The sequence below is a fragment of the Acromyrmex echinatior genome, chromosome 13 (assembly GCF_024713525.1).
Source record: "Acromyrmex echinatior isolate Ae372 chromosome 13, ASM2471352v2, whole genome shotgun sequence".
In the NCBI taxonomy this organism is placed as follows: Eukaryota; Metazoa; Arthropoda; class Insecta; order Hymenoptera; family Formicidae; genus Acromyrmex; species Acromyrmex echinatior.
This window is the reverse complement of record NC_141864.1, coordinates 1,812,237-1,831,920: the sequence shown is the minus strand read 5'-3', so window position 1 is coordinate 1,831,920 and position 19,684 is coordinate 1,812,237. Positions and strand designations below refer to the sequence as shown.

General features: G+C 30.1%; 2 protein-coding genes across 6 annotated transcripts in view; both read right to left on the bottom strand.

Moving 5' to 3' along the window:
* Positions 1-3,043, bottom strand: part of nAChRalpha4 (nicotinic acetylcholine receptor alpha4) — a 355,672-nt gene extending 352,629 nt beyond the window's left edge. Inside the window, exon 1 of one of the 5 annotated variants that reach the window (XM_087412309.1) lies at positions 2,647-3,043. The gene's annotated coding sequence lies outside the window, so the exon portion shown is untranslated. The remainder of the gene's footprint in view (positions 1-2,646) is intronic. The other 4 variants (XM_087412306.1, XM_087412305.1, XM_087412304.1 and 1 more) reach the window with 4 other exon arrangements.
* A 9,355-nt stretch (positions 3,044-12,398) lies between these two features.
* LOC105147670 (TWiK family of potassium channels protein 18) lies at positions 12,399-17,268 on the bottom strand. The gene has a single exon (XM_087412599.1). The coding sequence runs from the start codon at positions 16,114-16,116 to the stop codon at positions 15,097-15,099; it is 1,020 nt and encodes a 339-aa protein (XP_087268725.1). The 5' UTR covers positions 16,117-17,268; the 3' UTR covers positions 12,399-15,096.
* Positions 17,269-19,684: the final 2,416 nt, after the last annotated feature.

Here is a 19,684-nt window from a genome sequence, read left to right as displayed (position 1 = left end):
TATACTTTTTACAAAAAAATGGACGGAACTTTCCGATTTCCTAATATATTTATTATTTTAATATATTTTACTAATGTTGAATCAGAAAGAGAGCTTATAACCTAAGTGATTAATACAAGTTTATAATATTAATTTTTTATACACTTTTTATGTGTACCTCCTTATGCTGTGTTTATATGTTTTATAGTGAAAATTTTATTTTTAATATTAAAATAACTTAAAAATTTTTTTTGGGTTTACATTATATCAGTAAATTATAAAGATACAATAATAAACCTTCAAATTTATTAAAATAGTTTCTTTTTGACCTTGTAACACTCAATTTTGGGCCAGTCACATACATATATCCAGATCTGTCACATAGTACCCCATATGTGGGGCAGTATGTGACAAATAGAGCACTAGTAGCTAACTATTCCTCAATTGCTTACAAAGATTAAAATTTGGAAAAATTACTAATTATTCTTTGTTGAAAGGGGAATTTTTTCATCTCATAAAAATTGAAATAGTTTTTTACACTAACAAGGAGGAGAGAAAAGAAGAAATCTGTCACAATGTGCTCCACTTTCCCCTACATACAAACATTCCTATTAAACTTTTCATTTAAAATATTTATAATAGAACGCGTCAAATTATGTTTTGTTGTAATGGTTATTGATTTTATGTAGACGTATTTTTTTTGTTAACATGAAATAATTATGATGTATCGCCAGTTATAGCGATGTATGTATATTTCGTGCAATATATATTGCGGATTAAAAAGTTATCATGTGAAAATGGCACGTTGTTTTCAGCGACGTCTATCTCCGAAACTATTTCAGCATCGACAAAGAGGGTGAAACGCGGTTCGCGGAAAATAGAATTGAAAACATTTGATCGGCCACATCGAGCCAACGATCGCAAAACCACGTGAAGTTTCTATTCTTGACAATCCATTAGTTCTCGACTGAAAAGGATTCCACGGTATCGCACACCGTAGCATTCGATTCGGAACGCATAATTGAAAAGACCTACATTGTACTTTGTTGACGATAAAAATTTAAACGAAAATCTGTCGATCGACAGTCGAGTCAAAGCCCATTAAAGCTCATGGGACTTTTTTATAATCTATTATTCCAATTATTAAATATAAAGTGTATTGCGAAGTATCTGCAAGTTAAAATAACAAATGACATTTGAATAATTTTGAGAATATTTGTAATAAAATAAATGCGTTGACATACATTTTTTAATTTTATATTATGTATAATTGAAGAATCTATTATTATTAATTAATTTTTCCCTACCTCTTCTTCCCTTTTTTTCCTTCTTTTGTAGAAAAACTATTTAGGAAATTACTTTATTTCAATTATAAAGTAATATTATATTGAATAAGAATGTAATAAAAAACATAGGTCAAATGTCGTAAGTTAAATTGTATATCTCCGCGATATGAGGTAATAGGACACAATCAGAAGGATTTCGATTTGAGGGACATCGAAGTCCTTCGTGAATGATATTCAGGATTAGAGCGTTTATTAAACTTCGATCGATATAAAAATCGTGGTGCAATTCCAATTCGAATGTCGAACGAAAGTTCTGCATGCAGACACAATGGAGAGGATTCCTCATGACGGAGGATATTGAATCCATCATGCAGAAGGTGCGCGAGAGCGAGAAATAATAAAAAGAACGTCACGCGATATCGCGTGTCCGAGCAATGAAATGTTTCGATAATCTCAATAAAATAATTTCACGACGGTTTCACACCGCCGCCGCGAAAATAGTGTGGATCGTGAATCGCTTGCATCTTTCCGCTATTACGCTCTACAACTCATGTTTTCCGCGATTAAAGTTTACGAGAATTTAAATTAGCGTAGCAGCTGTCGAGAGAGCGCGAATCATTCCCACAACTTCCCCGTAATTACTTGCGATTACATCTTACGCATGTTTATATCTGTACAATAAGTCTCAGAAAGATTTAGAAAAATACAAAAATTATCCGCATTAATTTTCTTATCTCTTATTTTTTTCTCATTAAAATTTATTATATGTATAATATAAACTTAATTATGTTTCTTAAAAAATATTAATCGGACAGTTACCCTTTCAATGTTTTTGTATTATTCTAATATCACTTTAAATTTTTGTTAGAAATTTTATATATATATATATATATATATATATTAATACTAATTTAAAATCAATACTTCAAAAGATATATTTTACGATTATAGCTGTAAACAGTTATAGATTTATGTACTGCCATGGGAAATATGAATAATTTTAGAAATATTATCGTATTTTGTATTTTCCAGAAAATAATATATTACAAGAATCAAAACGTGCAAAATTATTTGAAAATTTTTACTATTCATCATTATGCTTCACATAAATATATATGAATTTGATAATATGTAAAGAATTAAATAAAGAGAGAATTGTTATTAACGTATTTAAATTTTGAATGATGAAATTCTCTGCATGATCGTATTTGTATGCATCTTTATAATAAACGTGGTTTTAAATTGTCAAAGATTTTTATTTTAAATGATCTTTGTATTTTTCGCGTATTCTAGTCTAAAGAAAAAAATATAAATATCATTTAAAACTTTTAAGAATTTTGTATCTATTTTCTGTTGCTTAGTGCAAACGCAAAAGATATACCTTCTCAAGAGAAATGCAGCACGCCTACCGGGAACTACGTAGCGTTGGGGCGCCCGACAAATCCAATGATTTCGGTCGAGAACAGGAAATTCCGGATACCGTTATTCCCAAGCGGCGCCTGCCGAGGGCGGTGATAATGATGACAAAGAGGTGAACGGGAATGACACTGACCTAACTTTGCGCGCACTCCAAGCCACGCCGGTCTTTCGCAGCAGCTCTCGGAATCGCTGCACATTCGCACGCACTGCACCCACGACTGAAGGTGGTCGTCGCGGTCCGTCGAGGGGGTGCGTCGAGATCTCGATCGCTTGGAGGCGCCACCGGGTGCGCACCACCGGGCGCAGTGTGAACTCGCGGGAGAGACGGACATCTGGGAAGGTGGGTGAATTCACAACAGAGGAATCTAGACTGAACTTGCGCGAACGTTTGAGGAGACGAGCGCGACACAGTAACCGCGAAGACATCAGCTGGAAAAAGCGCTCTGCCTACGCGGAGGGGGGTAGAAAAAGGTCTCTCTATCAAAAAGGTTGAATAGACTTCGATCTCGTGAGATGACAAGAAATCAATTGCCGCAATGCACGATTTTCTTTACATCGGAAAAATCTGTCTTAGAAGATGTCATACGATCGCCTGAATCAATAATCATTATTCTGAAAAAATAAATTTACATTAATAATAGTTTAAAGATTGTAAAATGAGAGATTCATATAATATATAATATATAATTAAAAAAAGAAGTTTACAAATTTCATCTAGAAAGATACTAGAAAAATTATTCGGTTGCTTTTATTTCAAAAGAAAATTAATAAAAACCTTCTACATTGTTTTTTGTGAATTATATCTTTTTAAATCTTTCATCCATGAAACAAACGAATTTAAGTTTCCATTTGACAAAAGCTGATTTTTATGAGAAATATGTTTTATATGGATCATGCAATTCGTATCGTTAACAAGATCAAGTAATTGTCTAGTAACGTTAATCACTTAATTTTTTGAGATTACAATAAAACTTTTGTGATTGATAAATCCTGCCATAAACAAAATGCAAAACGATTAATCGTATTATTACTGCTCGGATTATCTTACTGAAAAATTGGCCAATTTACAGCAATGTCATCCAGTAAATACCTAAAACAAAAAGAACGCTTGGGGTTTTACTTTTGGAGAGCATAAATTTTCGTAATCTATCTCCAGTGAGAAAGCACTTTCTTTCATCATACCAATATTCTTCACAATCTATAATGCGGGAGATACTTCACACAAATATCTGGGTAAAAACATTCTGGAAGTTACATAATAGTTGCTTAAAAATCTTTAATTGATAAAAATGACATAGAATAAAATTATAATTGGAAAATATGCAATATAATTTTTCAGAATTTTATACATAAAAAATATCTCAAAATATATATTAACAAAATTCTAATAAAATATATTAATTCTTTGTGTAAGAATTTAGCCTTTGAAATTTTGCTAAAATTGATATATCATATTGGTTTAACTAAATTCGCTGTACTATAAAGTTGTTTTCATACCCCTTATGAAATGTGCATGTACCTTCTCTTAAACAAACGGCTAGTATATAATGATATTGAAGAGATATGCGGCTACAGGAGATACAGATAGTACGGGCCAGCCTCGCATGAATTTAATTTAGCGTCGCTCATGAACCTTGCTCGCCATTTTATGGTATAGACTAAGCTAACTCCATGAAAAGCACCGAGGGTAGAGCAACGAGGGTAGAGGGTGTTCCTTAGTTGGAACAATGGATCGGTGGGATTGTATGGCGATACATTAACCGGCATACCGACAATCCCTTTAAACCTCCGGTACGAAATATCCGGCTTCCGGCAGCGTGTCGACATATTGATGAATTATGATTACAATAATAGAGGGAGTGAGGCGGAGGGGGGGGGAAGAAAGAGAGAGAGAGAGAGAGAGAGAGAAAAGAGGAAAAGATTTGTTTGATCTTTGCAAATCGAAGACGAACGAGACTGAGTAAAACAGGCGTAGTAGAGTGAGTCGTTTCGATTCGGAATAGCTCATTTATCATCGTACTTTGAACACCAATCTCCCTTTCAGAGAAGAGAAAAAAAGTGAAGAACGATGGGTGAAGAGTGAAGAAAGAACTGAGAAAGTTCGAAGGGTTGTTTGTCAAGAATTAAATTTTCTTCTTAATTCATCCGATGGATCGTTATGGTTATGGGTACTTCAAACATGCTCCAGAAACAGTCGGATCAATCAGTGCTACTTCGTCTGCGATGTAGATTGCGATGTAGATTCCTTTTCTTAGTTTTCTTATCAACTTTTAAAAGTTTTTATGACAACGAAATATTCTTCAAAATTGAAGATATTTTTGAAAAGAACTTTCAGAAGAGTTAACTTTTATCTGAAGCATACGATAAATAATAATAATTTTCTTTAAATAAGAAATAAATGAACAATAAGAAAGAGAAAAATATTCTAATTACGAAATGGATTCTGTAATATCATATTCTAAAATTTAATTGTTATCATATTATGCGCATTATTGGGGTAATGGGCTGCTTCATCCTAAAGATTTCTTTCACATCCATTCACAAGATGTAAATTTAATTCCGTCGCGAAAAGCCTCAACTACAAAGGTATCCATATCACTTACTCTTTTTACCAGGCTGACGTATTTTTCTCTTGTCCATTGTGCCACGTTACACATCGTGTGTCGAGCGATCGGATAAACGCAAGGAAATGGAGATGAGTTGATGTGGGAGCTCCATATTGAAGAGGACTTGGCAAGATTCCAATAATCTCCTTGGATCACCACTATCGACGTTATCTACCTACGTATTCCTCACGATTTCGGCCTCAAACTGGGCACGTGAGATCGCCCGATCGATTTACCATTCATGTGTTAGATATGTGCATACATGTACATACGTGTGTGAATCGAGCACAAGTCGAGGTGAAAAATGTCAACCGGCGTCACCAGAATTAGAATCCGGGGAATATACATGCCGGAAAAATACGCGATTGGGCTATCGATCTTGCGTTCGTGTCTACTTATGATACGAACACTCACAGGCATTTCTCTTTTCTTTTGTTTATGTGTGTGCGAATATGACACAAAATAGAAATAAATTTATTAATAAAAGTAACCGATTACACTTTCGTAGTTGTATGTCCGAATTAAGTACAATGTAACAACTGTTTGAGATTAGCAAGAAAAACATGTCAAATATTTTATAACTATTTTTTCATTTTTCACATAGCGTAAAACTGTGCAGTACAAAAGAAGCTTAATTAACAATTAAATAAATCATAATAAAAAATAAAACACAATCTTCTTTGAATATAAAAATTTTTAATCATTAGATTTGAAAGTATAATGAGTTGAAAATTATGATTTATTAATTTTTTATACAAATGTTTAGTAACAGTCAAAATTTCATTTATAATACAAAAGCGACATTGTAAGTATACGTGCTTTGAAGAACATAAGATAGAGTAACTATTGAATATTTTTCTAGAAGCGCTCGATGACCTGGTAAAAGTTAAATATTCAAGACGATGGAATTTTAAGCTAGCTCGTTCCCGGCGCAAGAAACTTGATTGGAGTCAAAGTGTCCTCGATGAAAATTACCTCCGTATTACCGTCGAGATTTTGCTTCGTATATGTAGTCAAAGCACTCAGCGGATACGCTCGCGAGCACAGAAGTTACTATTAATTTCAAGTCCGACGCAGTTCGCGATGTTTCAGCGGCAGGAGTTGACTCTCAGTTTAAATCGAGTTATCGCTATAGAATTTCCAAACTATGATCCGGCTCCGAAGCCACAGAGATGAGATATCTCTTTTATTACCAGCGAACTAGAAGATTAAAATCCATGATGTATAACTGTTGAGTTTGGGAAATGACAAAAAAATTGTTAATTATTTTTTACGACAACAATTTGATTAATAATTGGTAATTTACTGAAATCGATAGACTTGGCTTTATGCCGATTATCTCAATAATAAATTACTAAACAAAACAATAGAATTTCCATATACGCAAGTTGAATAAGTACTCTTTCTATAACTTCTTTCATTAATTATGAGATTATAAATAATTGTTGTTACAGATTTTGTGATTAAATTGTCTTGTTGTTATTGTAGTTACTGTGCAATGTATGTATATAAAGATTTGGCTTTATTTTGCTTACCCAAGTAGAATCTTCCCCGAAAGTTTCGAGTTTTGTTTGACAGCTCTTTCGGGCAAATCTGTCAGAATCAACATCGGCTTTGCAAAATGCGAATTGTTTCCGCGGGAAAGTGTGCTGTACTCGATGTTGATTCAGGTGTCTGCCTTCAAACTTCGGGCAAAGAAGAAAATATCGCCGTCAATATGTGCTCTTACAAATAAAATTTTATAGTGTAACACAAACATATTTCTGTACCATCACAATGTTGGTCAGCAACTCTTTTCAGTTTTTTGGTTCTTAATCTTCCTTCTCCGTGGTGGAATTTCTAATTAATCTTATTCGAGATCATACACATCTAATTTGTTTGAAATAAATAATATTTTTCAAATAAATATTGACTATACTTTTTGTGTCTTACTGCAAAATAAATTCGATTGAGCAGAAAGATGATTTAATGGTCATCAATTTAATTGAATTCACTTTGCATTCAGCATGAAATTAAGAAGATATTTGATTAAATCTACTTGGGAATGATCACAAATCATTAAAATTTTAATCGGTGTAAATTCAAGAAGCTTTCTGTTTTTATTAAAGAAATATGATTCTATTTCGATAAAGCAATAATCTCTAATTAAAAAAATCTAGTATGCTTATTACAAAATTTATTAGTTACATATTATTCTTAGTTCTTATTTTATAGTTTTATTTCTGTCTCTACATTATTATGTAATACAGTTACGTCATTATTAAAAATTATTTAAATCTGATCAAACATTACAAGTTACTTATATTTAATTTTTTTCATTTAAAATTTAATTGGGGAAAAGAAGACAGTATTAAAATAAGCTTATAGAAAAATATATATTGTGTAATGATTGAAAAACTATGATTAACAAGATTGATCTTTTAAAAAGGATTATCGTCTGTAAATGTGTATATAGCTGTGACTTTAATTACATAAATACATAATATGGTACAACTGATTGATGTCGGCATCCCTGATTGTCCATTTTGCTGATATTACTAGGCTAAGGTTTTTTATACATTTCTATAAGCACATCATTCATATACACAACGATGAATGACCAACGGAGGCAGGATTCCGTAGTAATTCGGTAATCCTGGAGAACTGCAGTCTGCTTGCATTCAGATGCCAAGTAAGGACATCCCGACAAATTGCGCCAGTAGCTTAGACGTCTCTGCAAGGACTTCACTGCAAATTTCAACAATGCGATGGCGGTGCCAACTTGTCATCGAGGTAACTCTCATATACATTTTCTGTTGAGATTTCAAACATAATTGATTTGATCGTATATTATACTAATACTTTTTCACTCTTGAAAGAACCGATATTTAAACTTTGCAATTGTGTACTGTAATAAATATAATAATGCTCTTGAATACTGTATTTTAGATATCTTTTTGTTTTATTTTTATGTCTTATATATTTTGTTATGATTTATATGTCCTATTTATTATTAATATTCAATATATTACAGTACAAATATATATAAATATTTATATTTTACTGTCTTATAATTTAATAAAATATAATTATAAGAAAAATAAGTATTAAATAAGTGATTGTATTGTAACAAGAAACATGATTATAATAATGCTGATACATATATAAAAAAATTCTAACTAATTAATTTAACTAATTAATTTATTACTAGAGAAACTAATCAATTGTGACTTACATACTTAACAACTGTATAATAACTGTTGTATCTGTGGTTAATTAATACAAATATGTGTACCTTAATTTAAAGTAGAATAATACTCAGCTAAATTGTTTTGATATCGAATTAAATATCGAACTGTTTATGAAAGTTTAAATCGACTAACAAAAATAGCTGATTAAAAGTACTACTTCTTGTAGCTTGCATGATCTGTGTATCTTCATTACTTTCATTGAGACTTATGAATTATAAATGTTCCTTTCTGACCATTAAAACGTTTCCATAGCGCCTCGTTATCTCATCACATAAAAATACGTATCTTCTACTCTAACGCTTTTATGGATACGCATTTATGGATGTAGCATTTACGGAAAAAATATTATATATATGGACATATTTTATTATATACAGGGTATCCCGTCTAACTCGACCATCTGAAATATCTCGCTTAATTTTTATGATAGGAAAAAATGTTTCAAATGAAAATGGAATAAGTTCAAGAAGGACGTATCTTGATCATGTTATCTTTCTTCTAGATGGAGGCATCAAAAGATAGATCACATCCATTTTTTAAATGGAATTATATAAATTTTTACATAATACGATATATATTCTAATTATTCTGCATATAAAAATAGAGCTTCTGCATATAAGGATAGAGCTATTAAAAAACTAATAGCTTATGAGATATTTTATATTTTATTCTGACATACATTGACATAAATGTTAAATGATTCGTAAATTACTTTCGTAGATTACTAAATTATTATTTCTTAGTAATCGTACCTTAATATCTTTATGAACAGAATAATGAATCAATTGGTGGAAAGAAAACACATAATTGCTTTAAAAAGAATATGTATTCAAAATGGATAATTTTTTTAATAAGCAATTATGTGTTTTTCTTTTTATCAATTGATTCATCTCAATATTCTGTTCATAAAAGTATTAATACAATTATCAAAAAATTAATAATTTACGAGTTATTTAACATTATATGTCAATAATATGTGTTATAATAAAGTATAAAATATCTCGTAAACTTAGTTTTTTAATACTTCTATCTTAATACTTTTATATGCAAAATAATTAGGAGAATCGTACTAGGTAAAAAAAATTTTACAATTCCATTTAGAGAAAAATGGAGTTGACCTTTATATCTTTTTGGTGCTTCCACCTAGAAGAAAAACAATATAACTAAGATACGTCCCTCTTGAAAGCGTTTTATTTTCATCTGAAATATTTTTTTCTATTATGAACCAAGGGAGATACTTCATGGTTGAGTTAGGTGAGATACCCTGTATAATTATATAATATAATAATATTATATAATTGTATATAAAACCTGTCAATTTTTTATGGCGATCATTATATCACCACGATATTGTAAGCTGAAAGCGCGACGGTTTCACCGAGATTAACATTGCTCACATTATACATATAGGGTAACTCCGGCAAATACGCCGCGCTGGGCGCTTTACGCCATAGAAGTCAGAAAAAATAGGAGTGGAGGTAATTTTCCCGCAACTGTTAGATGCCTTTACGTTATATTAATATTGTGTTATGATTTCAGTTTCTTACTGTTAATAAATATATTAATGAAATTATTGTGAGTTGAATCGACTTGTCACTGCAATAAGTAGCGCCATCATAAATTATCTACATAAATAATCTACATAAAATAATTGTTGTAGGGCGTGGAAAAAGACTTAGTGATTATTTTGTGATACATAAATGTAGAGGAATAGTAAAGCATGTTGTATAGTAAAATACAAATGCTTTGCTTTGTATTCTTTGTTTAGTTTGTTGTCTTGCATATCCCTCCTGTTTGGGATATACGGTATTTTTAGCAGATCGGATTTATACCCAAAGTATACAAGTGCGCAATTGGATTTAGTGCACTAAATGCAATAAACGCATTACATGAAATACGTACCTCATGTCATAACGCTTGTAATATATGTAGGAAGATTGTAATTGTTATCTATTACTTCATATACATTTATCATTCTTATTTCTTAATAAAACCTTATAAACACATTTTATAAGTTATTATATTATGTGTCATTTTATATCTTACATATAAGCATTATTTGTAAATTTTTCATAAGTCGTATATACCCCTCCTTCTCCTTCTATAAGTAGCCATATATTCCACTCCTATGAGATATAAAAATGCAAGGGTTTAAAAAGTTTTTTTTAATACGAAAAATAAATATTTCGGATTTCTAATATTTTTTTCATAGTAGTAGACCGTATAAAATTTTTACTGATATAATTCATTTACTTTGAACACAGTAAATAATAATAAATTTTTTGAAAGCTGCGGCGTATATACCGGAGTTACCCCACATATGCACGGCGCATTTACAAGCATGGTAAACAAGTGATTTCCGCGAAGGCCACAGGCATTTAAATGTATTTTATTTTTGAATTTCGGGCGATGCTTTGTGAATAGTTTTTGTATATAGGTTGACGCGCATCGAAAGGAAGGAATGAAACGTATTCTGTAATCGTGATTCAATTAATTTATTTAATTTTTAAATCCCGCGAGAAAAACGATTATCTTTCCGTACAGGTAAAAAGATGTAATGATAAAAATGTTTCTATTTAAATCAAAATTGTAATAAATAACAACGACCTGCGGAGATAACATCGTGTTCAGGAAAGATCTCGATAAGGACAAGCGAGCGATCTCGAAAGAAGAGACTAGGTATTCGATTGATAGTATTCTTGTGGCGATAACAAGTACTGTAAAATTGTGGAGACAATAAAACGTTTTTTATTTCTCTTAAGATCACGAATCCATTTTGAAGCAATTCCACTTTCTCTCCTCTCAAGTTGCTAAATTGAGGATCTTCGAGGCACATATTTAATTCAAACACTTTTTTGAGTCGTCCATAACATGAAAATTAAAATATATAGAACATATGTTTATATGACGTTTTTTATTTATTTTAGTGTATAGATTTACCTCCAAAAATATTGATATGCATTTATAAAATATCTTGTATGTGAAATATTTTTTCGCGGGTTTTTATTATAAAAAATATATATATTTAGCAAGGTGTTTTAAATATTTAGAATTAAATTTGTACAATTACTTTTTTTATCTTTTTTTATACTTTTTATACTTCTATATACTGTTTTTCATCTAAATTGATTTATAAAAACACATGAGTGTTTTATTCTAATTTTTAGTCTAATTACAATTCATATATTAAAAGTAATGCCGAAGTATAGTATATCAAGAATTATATTTTTTTAATTTATTTATATGGACTTTATTTTTTATTAACTTTTTCAACTGTTTTAGTTTTTTTAGGAAACTATATTTCATCTTATTTGAATAATACATCTATTATTTTAAATATTATAAACAAATCAAATTGAGGCCTAAAGTTAGAATATTACTAAAGCATCATTTATCCGTACTCAATAAGTACATTTGTGTTACGCGATCTTATTAAAGGTGGATAAAGTAGAGAACTTGCGATATACTTATTTTTATTTCAACAAGTCACACTTACCAGAAGAAATTTAGTTGATTATTATCAGCTACAGTACAATTATATCAGCACGATAACATTACACATTTGTATAATAAATTTTTTATGATTTATATAACCACTAATCATTTGAAATAAACATTACGGCCCGCAAGATTTTGCCTGTATTTGAGAATGGTCTTCAATTTAAGAAAGATTGCACTGATTTATGAAATCGATAATCATTTGTGTGTGTGTGTGTGTGTGTGTGTGTGTGTGTGTGTGTGTGTCAATAAATTTATAATCATAAACATTTACTATGATAAATTTAAGTAAATTTTTTATCAACAACACAAGAGAAAATTTATAATTTATAATATCATGAATTACTCATAAAAAGATTTAATAAATTACCAAGCCATAAGTCTTTCATTTTTATTTTTATTAAAATATAAATATGAGTATGTACATCTCTAGAAATTATGTGATCTGAGATTATATAGATAGCGCTCTCCGTTAATCATTTGCAGCGAAACTAAAGTGACTCATTGAGAATCATGACAGTTTTGGGTTGGGTTATTTCTGTGATCGTACTGGATTATTATTTCAAGGCAGATGTAGATATAGCATAGCATATAAGCATATATGAGCTGTATAGTACATCAAACAAGAAAATCAAACATTTCTATTGTATTAAATTTAACGAAATTAAAAATTTGTTAATAATTTTATAGATTTCTATTTTATTTTTAATCAGACTTCTTTAAACTTTAAGAACACTCTTTGAAAAAATATATTTAAAAATAAAAAATATGTGTAAAAGTGTAAAATATTATTTGCAATATGTGCTATCAAATAAAATATTAATTACGGATGTATTGAATCGTAAAATTACTGGATATCGAATATCCGGCGTCATATTGTTTTCGGATATCTGATATTTGATAGAGTAATTATCCATTCGAATGCTAAATATTTCTCTGCATATCCTGCCGAATATTTGGAAAATGGCTTTCAAAAGAAAAAAAGATCAGGAGCAAGAGAAAAATAGTAATAATAATTTTCTCTATCTTCCTAACGAAAAAAAGAAGAGGAAAGATGAACTGTACAAAAAATTTAGCTGAAAAGACTAAAATTCTGCATTAATGACGCAACTATCTCAATATAAAGAATATAATAGAATATAATAGAATCAGGCCAAAGATGAGCTAAACAATAGTTTTTGTATATAAAAAAAATTTAATTTAAAAATTAAATTTTAGCTTATAAAAGCTAAAATTATTATAGTTTCGCTGATTTTTTTATATGTTTGATTTTTTTAAATTAAATTTTTTTTATATACTCTTTTTCAATCGCATATTAATTACAAAAAATAAAATTTTGTTAATATAAATTCGCAAATTAAATAATTGAAATGATCAGAATGAAAAGCAAATTGTTCGTCACCTGTCGCTACGCTCTATCAACTTGATGTTTCATAATCTGACTGTGATTTTAATTATATATAAAGTGTGTGGATATTGTTGATAATCGAGAACGGAATCACGATTAATCATAATAATATAACAAAATACATCGTTTTGATAGCGAACAAAATGCAACATCGATATCTCGATATATTTTTAATAAAGTAGCACATACATGTAGTTATAAAAATAAGAATTACACGTTAAAATAATGTTTATCCTTTTAACAATACATTTTTATTTTCGAGCAATCGTATACAAATTATTTTGGAATGTATAACAATGCACGCAATAGATTACCTTTGTGCATCATTTCTTTCAGCGAGGTCATTGCAGCCTCATTAATTTACTGTGTTGGACATTATCATGATCGATAAATTAGCAGAGTGACTATACCTTTGGTAATCGGTAGCACAGTATTTTGTGGTGACATGTTCTGTGTCAGATCAATATATTCTCATATAATTATAATAGACATTTCGGTAGCTTAATAAATCCCTGTCTCTTCAAATTTGTAATAAATTAACTGTAAGTAAAAACCATATATAGTCGCATTAATTCACGGCATATTCATCGTTAGAATATAATAAAGTTTTATGAATAAGAGAATTATAACTTTTCGCGCTTCTTATAATTAACTCATATAATTAAATTACTGAGTAAAGCTCATTCTCGCATCAAACATATATATTTATACAATTAATAAAAAATAAAATTAATAATGTTATTTTAAATAAGATAAAATTATTTTTTATTGATATTTAAATGAAAATACTATGTTACAAATTAAATGCAATTTTAAGATTTATTAAAAATTTTCTTCATTTTGTTTTAATATAACTAGGAACTATTTAATGTTTCACAATTTTTATTTTATTATTTGCAGAAAAATGTTGATAATTCTGTGATGCTAAATTTAAGATAATATATTTTAACGTTTTCAATATCAGAGAACGCAAATAATCTGTCGCAAGAATGTACTCACACTACTCACAGAGTGACTGATATCTCTAGTGATCAATATGTAAACTTGCGTATCGTCATTCTCGTCATATACTATTTATAGTATAGATGATATGATGTCGATTTCATGATAGTATTAAAAACATTATTGACAGCTATCAAGGTAAATCACAATTCGTGTTTTGCGAGCAAACTATTCTAAATGGCGATTATATATTTATAATCTATTTGTATTTAAGTCTATTAAACATGAAAATACTAATAATCTTATTATTTTTGCAATAATATTAATAATTAATACAATAACGTAACAAAAATTATAAATTTTATAATTAGTTGAACAATGTATTCGACAATTACAACATTTATTTCATAATTTTTTTTTATCTCTATAATTTTCAGTAATTATTTAATAATATATCGAAAATGGAACAACTTATTTTTTAGAGGAGAATCTCTTAATATCTCTCTTTAAGATATTAAAATTAAAATATGGATATTGTTCTAATATGTTGTATTTTCTTTATATTTGTGGAACTTTTTATTTGTAAAGAATTTTTTTATCGATAAGACTTTAAATATTATAGTTCAAATTCATATCGATTATCGCTTTTGAATATTTCTTATAATATATTTTGGCATTATTTATAACTTTCATGATTCATCCTGTGAATCATGAAACTTTTTGACCCCTTAATCCGTAGGTTCCGATTTACAACATGTTATTAATTTATAATGAATTGTATCCATCATTTGATTCAGCTGTTCCTTGAGTTCTCGAGCCTTCACATATACCTCCTCTTTCATCAGATTATAGCACATGGCTATTAGACCCATGCCCAACAACATGTACACAAAGTTAATGATAAGTTTTGTTTGGCTGTCCTCCGTAGAGTGGCTCCAGCCTGGAACTAAGTCGCCCATACCGATCTTACAGAGTGAGGTGACGCAGAAATAAGTACTGTCTAGATAGTCCCATCCTTCCCACTCAGCAAATATAATAGAACCAATGATTATGTAGCCGAATATCACCCAGAGACAAGCAGTCGAGGGCACGATAATTCTCTGTCCAGGTTTCCGCTGGCCGGTGCACTCGTGCAATTGAGTATACAGCCATTTAAAAGTCTGTGCAAGCACCTTGCCCATGTTCAAGAAATAGAGCACGTACAATGGAATGCCTAATACAGCGTAAATTACAGTGGCGCCTTTACCACACTGAGTCTTCGGCACCAGGCTGCCATAGCCGATCATAGTGAACACCGAGAGGCAGAACATCAACGCCGCTGGGAATGTCCAGACATCTTGAGGTGTTAGACCATTGCAATTTAGCTTATGTCGTTTTCTGTCAGTAATATTTTCTTGATAACGTTGTAGAATACTATTGGACACCACGTAGAAGGCAGTTTGGTTGAATACGTTCACCGACTGATTACTAGCGGTGCTCAGCCACAGTTCGTTGGCGTACTCCCGACGTATATCATCCTGCACACACACTGTCACTGTTGAATCGACCTGAGATTCGATTGATATGAAGCCAAAGGCACCCACAATGGCATAGCCTACTACCAAACCGCCCACGCCGACTTGAGTACACATAAAAGCTACCAGTTTTCGGCAGCAGTCCTTGACACGTTCCCGAGGATCGACCCCGGTCGATGTCGAGGACGAATCACGACTCCTCAGAGAGGATCTCATTGAGATGCCGCGTGGCATGCTTCGATGCGAACTACCGAGTTCGATCCGACGAAGAGACTCACATGGGAACACCACCTTGGCTGATGCTTAGCAACTCTCCTCTCGTACCGCTTTTCTATTTTTGGTTGGAACGCCCCATCGCTTGTTTCTCGTTTCTTCCTTCAAGATTCTGCTGTCTATCCATCTCCGTTTCTCTCCTTTTGTTGAATCATATAGCCTTCTATCATGCTGCTTCACTCTGGTAGATTACTTTCACGGGATTAGAATTGTTACAGCGGCTTTAGATCTATCGTTGTTTTAATACGACTTTGCGAAGATAATCCGCAAAGTCAGTTTGCATTGTTAGTTTCAAACTTTTGATATTAGCTGGCTTATCATTCATGTGTTACGGGAAGTTGTTTGATGATAAGTAGTCAAGATTCTTTAAGTTCCATGTTATTATTGTTGGATAAATATAATTTAACAGTAAAAGTTTTAAAAATCTTAAAAGTTATCAATCTGTTATTTTATTTGCGAGTTAATATTATAGCTCTGTTGAGAAAAATATATATGTCGCAGAAAGATATTTTTAAGTTGCATCAATTAATGCATATGTAGCAATATTTTGTAAAAAGCTGTTCTGTTATGAAGGATTACACGCAACTAATTCCATCAAGTTTACTATTTTTACCAGAGTACCTACACAAATGAATGTCCACTAAATTCAAAGAAATATATGTACATGGAACTTGAAATAGTTACACACGATAGTGGCTACTGCCAAATAATATGTCGCAGCACTAATCTAATAAATAAATTTTTTTAATCATACAAAAGACATTTCACAAAGAATTATAATTAACACGCGTTATTATTTCGTACATGTATTATTGAAATGTTTGCTAAACGGATTATTAAGAAATTTCTTATCGTAACTTGTTTTTATTGTTCAATTTTGAAATTCACTAAAGAGGTCACGCTGATAGGTGTGATAGCAGCTTTAGCAACGCAGTGTGTCACAGTCATCAGCATTCCAAACAACATCACGAGTATATTAGAAGGGGGAGATAGAGAGAATCGTGTGACATAATAAACCGCATCGTGAAAGGGGGAGAGTCCCCTTTGTTAAATTATTTTTTCTTTGCAAAATTATATACAAATCACGCACATGTATAAATTTAATATTACTGTTCCAAGTACACACATGTTTATTTTGACTTGGTTGACTGCACTTTCATATCAATTTATCCAATTTTATCGGAAATTATGTTTGTTAGAGCAAAATTATTCTTAAATGTGTTTATATTATAAAAATAAATACATATCATAAAGAAGCGCTACATATTTTAATATTTGATTTACAGTCTTAGGCACAATAAATGTTTGTCATAAACTTGAGTAATAACTTAAAATAATAGTGTGATACTTGTAATGTAATATATTTTTTTATTTAATATATCTTTTTTTATTAACTTTCATGCAACTTAGTGTAATGAATTATTTACTTAAATAACATTACTTGACAATTAATGTCATTTAAGGTTTATTATTTAAGGTAATGTTAAACTAATTAGTATTAAATAAAAAGGACCGTAAATAAATTTTTTTTTGTAATAGGAGTATTATATCTTTAACAAAAGGAGTATATTATCTTTAACAAAGAAAGAAATACTGTAGGATTTTGACAAGTTTATTACAATTTACGTAATCAGCTTTGATATTCTGGCATTTTATAAATGTTGTTTAGAAAACATAAAATAAGAACATCGCGCCTTCTGTGATTTCAAATAATCTTAACAACCGCAAAATCTATATTACGTTTGATTCATTAAGAATGATGAGAATAATGAAGCAAACTTATAAGAGGACAGATTTTATATGCTTAAAAAGGATATAAAACTTATCGATAAGTTTTTAAAAAATATTTCAAAATATTATAAATAAATGTTTGAATTAAAATAATTTTTTTGTTGAGAGAAAGTGCTAAATAAATTTAAAGTTAAAGTAGCGAGAGAGAGAGGGAGGGGGGAGGGAGAGAGGGAGGGAGGAAGGGAAGAGAGAGGTGGCGCAGGGAAAGAGAGAAGGGGAGAGAGGAGGGAGAAGGGGAAGGGGAGAAAAAAAGAGAGAGAATTCTAAAATAAGAATATTTATAATTTCAAAAACGGAAAGACAAATTTTTGATCATTGATTTCAAGATCAACTTATTGTTTTTGAATGGAACATTAGATTTTTTACAATTAGAAAATATTTCGAAATGATTTCGTTTGTAGTTATCTTAAGGACTCGTTGGATTTGAATAATATTGGAAACGATCAAAAAATTTCTTGATAAGTTTTAATTGCACACGACGGAAGGAAATATACGATATCAAATTAAATAAGATTATTTTTAAAAATTCTATTTATTTTCTTGTTTTTCTAATAAAATGTTAAATTTACGAAAATTTATTAAAGCGCATTCGCGGTCCTCTAATCAATCAAGACTGCAGTTTCATGTGAGTTTGATAGTAATACGGAAGTTGGATACGTCAGTCTCTCGACAAAGAATCTGCCAGGTCAGTCGGGCGATAATTGTCGTCCAAATTATGTCTCGACAAAATAACAGGTGGATGTAAAAATGGGTTCAGGTTAATCATTGATAGTTATATTAATGTTGCTTTGCATAGGTAAAATGTTTTGCTATTTTTTGATAAAATGTCATTCCTTTATTTCTTGATTATTATCGATTTTTAGAAAAGCACTCTGACAATTTAACTTTTAAACACGGAAATTAACATGCAATATTTTAAATATTAAACATAAGAGGAAAAAATATAGAATAGAATAAATGAATAATTAAATTATTATTTCCTTTTAAAAAGAAAAAAGAAAGATTAATGCATACAAAAATAATTATTAGTCTTATACTTTTAAAGCAGCACAAAATCTTATTTAAATTATCAAGTTATTTATTAGTTTATATGTTGATACTATTTCTTATTTCGATTACTCTCAAAAATTAAATATTTAATTTAATTTTTCTATTTTTTGTTTTTACTTTGTTTCACTCCCCAAAATAATTCTGCTATTTAGCGATTCCTTGTTAATGTCAGAAAATTTTTCATTTTTATATGACTTCAAGAGGATACTCTACAAAATAATGGAATTTTGAATAATCATAAAATACTGGCTTTTGCAATCCTCTTAATATTAGAAGGTGTCTTACATGTACTGACATGCACGAATACTACGGTAGCACGTAAATGACAAACTTCTAACAAATAAACATGCCGCTAATATTTTGTATATTCTCTTATTTTAAAACGCTATTTGAGTTATTATAATAGAGTTTTTTTTAGAGGAATTTACTTTTGATCATAGCTCATGTGTTCTCATTTTTATAGATAAATACGTGTTATAAATATACGCACCTGATTAATGTAAGATTAATGCAAGATCTTTTGCTTAAAGAAAATGCTAAGAGGAATTCCCCGCTTATCAACAGAATATGTTTTTTGGGTGTTCTCCAAATATCTAAAAAACATAAGTACGTTCTATAAAACTTTTATATATTAAGCCTAGAATGTTTTCTTGTACTTTTAATTGTATTATTTTAGACTGAAAATTCT

Coding starts and splice junctions, on each gene's coding strand:
- LOC105147670 (XM_087412599.1), bottom strand. CDS start 16,116: ATGCCACGCGGCATCTCAATGAGATCCTCTCTGAGGAGTCGTGATTCG.